The following is an 8,895-nucleotide window of genomic DNA, read 5'->3' on the forward strand; positions in this document are numbered from 1 at the left end:
TGCTCTGTTGTCTAATGGAAAGACTTTTTGAAGATTGGTGTCTATACTGTAATCATACCCAGGTAAACCAGTCTGTGAGAGGGGACCAGTGATGACTTCTTGAGATTTATCACAATCCCAGATTCTCAGATCCTAACAAAACTCGAAAAGCCTCTCTCGGTGTTGAAGAAGAGTCATTACCGAGTCTGCTAGAATGAGAAAAACGTTGAGATACCTTAAGAGACGTATACCACTCTTGTGTGCCCAAGATGACACTAGGGCGAACACCTTCATAAAGACCTGAGGTGCTGTCAGGAGGCCGAAGCACCGGACCTTGAACTGGTAATGCCTGCTTTTGTATATGAATCTTAGATACTTTCTTGAAGACGGATGGATTGGGATCTGGAAGTCAGTATGTGTCTTGGAGATCCAGTGTGCACATGAAGCCCATTGGTCTTAGAGCTTGAATGACCGTGTCTGCTGTTCTTATCCTGAACGGAGTTTGTAAGACAAACTTGTTCAGGGCCAACAGATCACTGACTGGTCTCCAGCCTCCAGACGCCTTTTTCACAAGATAGAGTCGACTATAGAAACCTGGAGGCCTGTCGAGGACCTCTTGAAGAGTGCTCTTTTGCAACATAATCTGAACTTTAGCCCGGAGGGCCAGCTGCTTTACGGATCCCTTCGTATAGGAGCTCGATGGAATTGGATCCCAAGTCAGTGGAGGGAGAGATAGTATGAACGGGAGGCGATACACTATGCCGATCACAGCGAACATCCAGGGATCTGCCCCGTGAAGCTGCCACCTCTGCCAGAGGCGTTGCAGGCATCCCCTCACCAGTGGACAGGTGAGAGGATTGCCCTTCCTATTGGGAGCAGCCACCTCAGCCACCCCCTCTACCACTCTTCTTACCCATGAAGGTTTTGGGACCTTTCTGGTTTCTAGCTAGAAAGGGATGTCTTGACGTCCTGCTAGAGGGTTCCAAAGATTTGGATGTAGAGGGAATACCAGGTTGAGGTTGATTCCTGGGAAGTTGAAGGGCCCTATGAGTCATAGCCCTCTGGAGGAGAGAATCCTTGGAGGATCTTTTTTTCACCTATCAGCTGCCCTATCTTCTTTCTCTGGATCGAAGAGGTAAGCCCCTCAAGAGTCGAGTTCCGTAAGCAAATGTTTCGGCTTTCGGCACCTGCTTATGAAATCTTCCAATTACGGTATCCATCCTCTTTAGAATTACATTTTCCCACAGATTGACCACCAGGTGGGAAAGGAACTCCAAATTGTAGGTACCCAACAAGAGGAAAGATTCCAAGGACCGCCTTGTAGATTCCTTGGATAAATCCTCGGATCTCACAATGTGGTCCAATGACCCCAGCCACAGGTCAAGCCATGAAGCAGCCTGCATGGCGTACTTTCTCGAAGTTAAGGAGCTCAGTTGCCGAAAGCGACGCAGTCAGGGTAGAAATTCTCTGAATGGAAAGACCCCGGGTAAGGGACTCTGCTGAAGGGGTAAGGGACTCTACTGAAGGCTCAAGGGTTAGGGGTGGACGGGGCTTGCTACCTACCTCGTAGTACTTCCTTTGTAAAATGAAAAAGAAAGTGGGAGAAGTCTGGACGAAGAGGCCGCCTGTAAGGAACTCGAGAAACCTATCTGGGATATAGCCTTCTTTCCGGCCCCTGTAAGTCCCTTCAACCAGGGCAAGACTGCACTGGTTTTAGGGCTCTGGGTGCCAAACAAGTGATCCAGGACCATTTTCTTGCCATCCTCGGGGGGTGGAACCAGGCTTTGACAGATTAACGATTGTACGCACACAAGCAAGGACTTGCCAAAAAGCATGTTCCGACTCTCTGCGTTCGTCTTCAGAGCAGAACTTAGGACCTAGAGCCCTAGGGAGATAGTCATCGGAGTTCAGAAATTCATCTACAGTACCTCCAAGCTCTCACCCATAGGTCAAAGTCATCAGGTCCTGCCTCGTGGGATTCCTGGTCTCTCTCAGACCGGAGTGCTTGTTTTAGAGTTTTTAAGAACCGTCTTTGTGTCTCTAGGTTCCCTGCAAGGGGGAAAATGCTCATCAAGGATGGAAGCTCTCGGGGGAGCTTGTGGTTCCGTTAAGGCAAGAGCCACGGAAGTTGAAGGTTCCTCCTCGTCTGGAGGCCTGGAGACTGGATGAAGTTCTGGAGGAACTACCTCTACAGGTTCTGAGATAAAATCTTGGAAGGAGATTTCACAAGTAGAGCCTATGTCTCTACTCAACCTTGGCTGGAGCCGGTCAGCGTGTGGTGGAGTACCACAAGGCATCCTTTGCCTCTGACTGGTAGTCATCCTATCACCGGAACGGATAAGAGTGAGAGGAAGTGGACTGAAGTCCTAGACATCAACTCTTCCGTCATCTCTAGGTCTGGAAGACGGAGACAAATAAACCGGAGGTTTGGCAAGGGGGTGAGGTTGAGAAGGCTTCTTCTTGCGATCAGAAAGCCCTGGGTAGAAGGAAGAGACAAAAACAGACTTCTCTAGCGGGATCTTGTGAGTATAAGCCCATATCTGAAGTTGCTGAGGTTTAGGTGGGGCTGGAAGAACCGAGCCGGAAGGGGACTTCTGCAGGTTAGACACCAAGTTGTCATACCACAACAGAAGATAGACTACGGATGTCAGGTCTGGGGTGTCCTTCAGAAGAACTGGTGGAGGAGAGCGCCTCTTAACCAGACAATGTTTCGGAGCTTGAAAGGAAGGAGTTAACCTTCAAAGCATCAATAGGTCTTCCTTCATAGTCCTTTTAGGACGATCAGGGCTGATCGGAACATCTGCAAATCTATTTGAAGGCTCTTTAAAACCCTCTGGGAAAGGAATAAGGCAACTGCTGGGGACACCATCTAAAGGAACAGTTGCGGAGTCTATTCCCGAAGGCTTAGGGCTTGTGACCACTCATGGAAGAGGGGCTGGAGCGCGTGAAAAATGTGTGAAATCTGCTGATTCACGAGTGAAAGGGCGCGATTCACGAGTAGATGGATGCGTTTCATACATGATTGAGGGCGAATGAGGAGGAGAGAGCCTTGAGGGCCTATGCTGAGCTGCAGGGCTGTACTTGCCCGTTGGAGGAAGCACAGAAAGCCTCTGAAGGGGTGGAGAGCATCACATAGGCAGGCGTTGCGTAGGAGAGCGTCGAGTGGGCGAACGCTTGGCAAGGACACCCCATGCTGCAAAGGTAGCAGGGAGGTAGAACATAAGGGGAAATGTCTAGTAGGAGAGTGCCAGTTGGGAGATCGTTTTCCATGCTTAGGAGACTACCGAGTCACTGAACATCGCGTTGACCGTGAACATGAACGTCGAGATCCTAAGGACAAATGCCGAGAACAAGTGTTTGCTTGATAAACTTGCAATGGGGTGCGTTGTCCTCATGAAGAGAATCGTTGTCCTTGTGAAGAGGATCGTTCGGATGTGTCTCTCGCTCATGAACAAGAATGCTTAGCTCTTAAAGAAGAGTGTCTGACTCGTGAAGAGGAGCATTCTGCTCATGATCGTGAAGGTCTAGGTCGTGATCATGATCGTCTACCTAGGGAATGTGAGCATTTAGCACGTGAATATGACTGTCTAGCTTGTGAATATGAGTGTCTAGCTTGTGAATATGAGTGTCTAGCTTGTGAATGTGAGCATTAAGCTCGTAAATGAGACCGTGTTCTGAAAGAAGAGCGTCAAGATTGTGATAATCATCGGTTTCGAGACCTGTGGCGATCACTGGAGCGTCAAGATCGACTACCTGAGGGACATCACAGGGAAGGACGAGAAGATGACCGGTCTTGTCCTGGCAAGCAGCGAGCAGATGGAGAATGTGTCGTGGCTTAACAACCAGTCGCAGGGTCAGGATCCACCATTGGTGAGCGTTGAAGACGAGGGCTGGAGCGTAGCCTGTGGGAAGGAGGAGAACATGGATCGTCAAAAGACGACCAGGACTGAAGGTGGCGAGGCGACTTGTTGTCAACAAGAGGCCGTCAGATGGACGAGCGAGAGTGCTGACCACGGTAACGTGTGGAAGGACTAGGAGAGGGCAAGAGTTGAACCTCACAAATAGCTAAAGCATCAGTTGCGGGCAAGGGATCTTTCAGTGCTCCACGCTGAAGGAGCTGAGGCAAATCTTCCTTGGAAGAGGGTTCAGTTAATCCTGGGACGGCCACGCCTACAAAACATCTGAAAGCGAGAATGGTTCCCGGCGATCGGATGCAAAGGTGCTTCTCTAGGGGAAGCAACAATGCTCCCGGTACTCCGAGGTTGCCATGGGAGTTAAACAGTCTGCGCTCCTACTCGATCACCACCCGTAGGAGGATGGGCAACGAGGAGCTTCAGAGGGAGGTTGAGGTGTTTGGAAAAAGGAAGTCCGAGGTCTCTTTGCCCTTGAGGAAAGCCCTGGGGTGACGCCCCCTGTAGATTGGGCACAGTGAGTGTGGATCGTTGTCAGGACCAGAGCAGGTACGTATGGGACCATCAAAACAAAGAAAAAAAAAACCGGTCACACCTCAAAAGAGAACGATGCAGCATAAAGCAATAGCCTTAATGGCCAAGCTTCAAGGAGCAGAGATCAGACAAGTGTGATCTCTACCAGCCAAAAGAAAAAAGTAACATAGTTCACCGATTATGAGTAGAGTAGGTGGCTTAGTACCCCCGGCCACCCTCTACCCTCCCCCACTATAGTGGTCGGGTACGTTTACCACCTCGCATTAAAAGTCTTAATGGCCAACCTTCCCGCTTCGCCGAAAGATAATCCCAAATAAATTATAGCGTAAGGTTTGTAAGTGAAGGATAAAATATATCTTAAATAATTACAGTATGGTAATCAAAAAGCAGTTATAGATATATATCATACACACAAGAATACTGTAATTAACTTACTTCTAATTCAACTTCCTCTGAGCCATGGAATACACACTTTACTAAATTAGGCTGAAGAGTGATGTTATAACTCTTGGGCTTAACATTTTCAGGTAAACGCTCAAATGGCTTTGGCTCAGGCATTATGGATTCTTTCCCTGAAAGAAAGAAAAGCAAATTAAAGAATGTACACTACCATTATACTGTTCTGCATCCAGTATGCACATCTATATGCATTGTGGGGTTATGGGGACAGCAAGGAAGGTTTATTGCTCAAAGAGGGTACAATTAGGAAATAAAAATAAAAAGTGGTAATATAAGAAACTAAAAGGTTTGGTGAAGAAAAAAACTTTAGTATTTGAGATGCAACTGCATGATATGAGAGGAGAGCAGGTGTAGCCATGCATGTGATTGGATAGGATAGTAACAACTGGAGTCCCCCCCCCCCCCAAAAAAAAAAAAAAAAGAAAGAGGGGCCAGTTACAAGAACCAAGAGAAGGTGAACAGAAATTTCAGGTGGTATAAACATATATTCTATAGGGAATTAAAACTAAGGATAAAATCTATTTCAGAAAAAATGCAATGTTGAGATGCTGTTGGATGTGAATGCAGACCTGAGTCACCAAAAATTTAAAAGGAATAGAGTAATTATTTTGTCATATCAGTGATAATGACAACTGTAAGAATTATGGAGGAATAACAATAACTAGTACTGCCCGGTACTGTAAAGCCAGGAATAATGTTAGGTAGGATTTCAATTGAGAAAGATATACATAACAGTATATGTGGTAAAAGGACTGAAAGGTAAAGAACACAGTGGGTTCAGATAAATAAAAGGCTGCATGGATCACATCATAGTTATGAACCAGTTACAAGAAGTTTCCAAAAAAAGGGAAATATTTCAAATGGCAAATAGGAATCTAGAAAAAATATGATGAGACAATTTATAAAGGCAATGTGAAGGGTACCGAGAATGTATAGATGGTGAACCATTGAGAACCACTGCACATTCTTATGATGGAAGAGAAGTATGTGTTAAAAGTATCTAGGCAAGAGTAAATGGCTTGGTATGAAATTGGGTCATGGAAAAGGGCGTAGTCTTTGTATTTTGAAACTAACAAGAAATAGAAGTGGCTGAAAAGAAGGGAAAAATTCAGTAGTTACTATAAACTTCCCCAAGACCTTAACAAGAATTTTACAGGATTAAATCACACTCGATATAACCTGGTATTGGGTCAATTTTCCCATAATTATAAAAAAGGTGATACTTGTATAAGGGATTCTGCTTTCTAAGAAGATGACAGCATCCAAATAATTTCTGTTGCATAAAAATACTGTAATACTGTATATTTAAGGTAAATTATATACTAATGAATTCAAAACATTTGTCATAAAATCAATACAAAAGTAACAACAGTTTTTAACAGATTTGAATAAATGACAGTATTGCTTTTTGTTTGTTCCCAACATAGACTGCAGCTATTTTGGCTAACCAATTCAACATGATGGGCTGGAAAATGGACCTCCCAAAAAAATTATAAATAAAGTATTGCCAAAAACTTATCAATTTCATAAAAAAAAAATTAAACATGTATCCCTGCCTTAAGACCAGCATCCTACTTGGTCAATCTTTATTCGTGCAACGTCACTAATAAACATAGAGGGCTCACAACATATTCTCTACCTCACCCACCTTGAATCCCTGTCCTTACTTATCAGGGACCACACTCCTACTTAATTCAAACGGACCCAGGACTTGTGCTCATTCATCGAAAATTGTAGTATCTTTGAACAGAGCACAGGTAAAGTTAGACCTCCTACTGACCGTACATAAGCTTATAAAGGTTGGGGTAAAGTTTATCTCTATTTTCTACTTATTCATTATTTCACCATACCCAAAAACAGTAAATACAGGTATATACAAAATTACTATTCGTCTTGTAACCCCATTTTCTGGGGTTACTGCTGTCCAGAAATTAAGGGAATGTACTACCTTAAGGTAAAAGCCTGTAACCTTACCTAAATTGTTATGTCCTTACTTGAGGGGGGGGAGGGGGAAAGAAGGGGGTTTGAACTGCACCCTGTACCCCTATTATCCAAAGCTTAGGAAAAACAAAAAATATAATTTCCTATAAGGAAATACATGGTATTTCCTGGAAAGTTGCATGGATTACAGTTGATAGGCAATATGATTATGTAAATAAAAATACGGTAAAATTAGTTCCTGCCAGAGCCGGATATTACTTTTTTCCTACCACACATTTTTTCGACCTTAACAGTTGTAATCTATACAGTAAACTATTATAGGATGTATATATATATATATATATATATATATATATATATATATATATATATATATATATATATATATATATATATATATATATAAAAAAGAGCCTAACGTAGTTAATCAGATTTTGAATAAATCTTTGCTTGTGTGGCGGCACTCGTACTTATCATAACCTCAGATTACACGTTAGCTCAACCTTGGTCGTTATATTACTAATCCAGGGTAAACCCAAAAATCACCTAAACTTTTATTGGATCCTTGGTATGTTAGCAGCTAGTTCCTCCCTTGTGGATTAAAAATGGACATAAACTAACCTCAACTCCCCCCCCCCCCAACCTACAAGCCGTGTCCTTACCTACTTAGCTATAGGGGGGATAACGCCACCTGCGACCCCCCTTACACTGCCATTTTCTAAGTTAGCCGCAATCATACATGCAGGTGGCCGTTATCATATATACACCCCCCTTATTTTTATTTACTCTAAGTACACTTACATAAATATTGGAGCCTTTGTAGTTTGAGACAGAGTGATAAACCACATTTTACAGACACAAGAACATCACCTAACCGAATGTTTCCTAGCCTAGCCTAGCCTAGCCTAACCAACCTAAGGTTCTCCACCTAACCTAACCTAGGAGCCGTATCCTTAAACTGCCGTACTCTTTTCGTACCGTCCCAACGAACTACATTCACCCCTTACCTAAATATATACCAATAAGATTAGGGATTAGGCCGAACCAGTCTCGAAATTTCTTATATGACAAACAACCGAAATTACGGTATTATTGTAGTTTATTAAAGGGTAATGTAGCCTAGGGAACATTGCCCTGTAATACAGTACAATAATACCTTTTTTTCTCTAGAAAAAACTCCGTTCTCTTCGAAAATGACACTCGTTCCTGTAGCAAATGAATAGTTTCAGATATATATACAGGTAACCATCTATTTTATGTTCGAAATGATACCCTTTAATACAGTAAAACTTTACCGAAATTGCTCACGACAATGCCATAACAAAGACTACAGTACATTTGTGTTATTTATTCGTAAATATAGTGTTACATCCTGACCAGCGGAATTGAACTGACCTTTTCCGTTGGAGAGATCCAACATTCAAGGCAAGTAAAAGGTCAGTGGACTAGTCTAGGCTGGCGTATTAATGAGTGTAGCGTTAGGCTTAACTCAAGATAGGCGTAAGATAGGTCTAAAACCCTGCCATAATATCTTAACCAAAATAAACCTTATGTCTAGAAGTCTAATGAATGCTTAATATTATACAATGCTTCACACACTCTTATAACATGCAATAGAAGCAGTTAATTCTAAAACAATAATATGCAAAGTAATGTTGATTTACCGAAACTAATGACAAACGACCGGCAACAATAACAATATTCTACCCTGCAGAGTGGAGACTTTGCAGTTGCAATTTCAACGTAATAGCTCTCATGTCACAATCACGCCTTTAATAAGTAGTGAGTCTCACTGCATGGAATAAAAAGTGCTATTGTCTCACTGCATGGAATAAAAAGTGCTATTGTCTCACTGCATGGAATAAAAAGTGCTATTGTCTCACTGCATGGAATAAAAAGTGCTATTGTCTCACTGCATGGAATAAAAAGTGCTATTGTCTCACTGCATGGAATAAAAACTGCTATTGTCTCACTGCATGGAATAAAAACTGCTATTGTCTCACTGCATGGAATAAAAATTGCTATTGTCTCACTGCATGGAATAAAAATTGCTATTGTCTCACTGCATGGA

The 8,895-nt window shown here is 43.0% G+C and overlaps 1 protein-coding gene across 2 annotated transcripts in view; it reads right to left on the bottom strand.

Annotated features, from left to right (window-relative positions):
* Nucleotides 1–8,611, bottom strand: part of Psa (puromycin-sensitive aminopeptidase) — a 79,124-nt gene extending 70,513 nt beyond the window's left edge. The window contains exons 1-2 of one of the 2 annotated variants that reach the window (XM_068364225.1): nt 8,489–8,611; nt 4,860–4,996 (exon numbers count right to left, since the gene is read on the bottom strand). In XM_068364225.1, the coding sequence (XP_068220326.1) occupies nt 4,860–4,982 (123 nt within the window). In that variant the 5' untranslated portion in view covers nt 4,983–4,996; nt 8,489–8,611. Of the gene's footprint in view, nt 1–4,859; nt 4,997–8,219; nt 8,260–8,488 lie in introns of those variants that run through there. The other variant, XM_068364224.1, reaches the window with a different exon arrangement.
* Nucleotides 8,612–8,895: the final 284 nt, after the last annotated feature.

This window comes from Palaemon carinicauda, chromosome 41 (genome assembly GCF_036898095.1).
Source record: "Palaemon carinicauda isolate YSFRI2023 chromosome 41, ASM3689809v2, whole genome shotgun sequence".
In the NCBI taxonomy this organism is placed as follows: domain Eukaryota; kingdom Metazoa; phylum Arthropoda; class Malacostraca; order Decapoda; family Palaemonidae; genus Palaemon; species Palaemon carinicauda.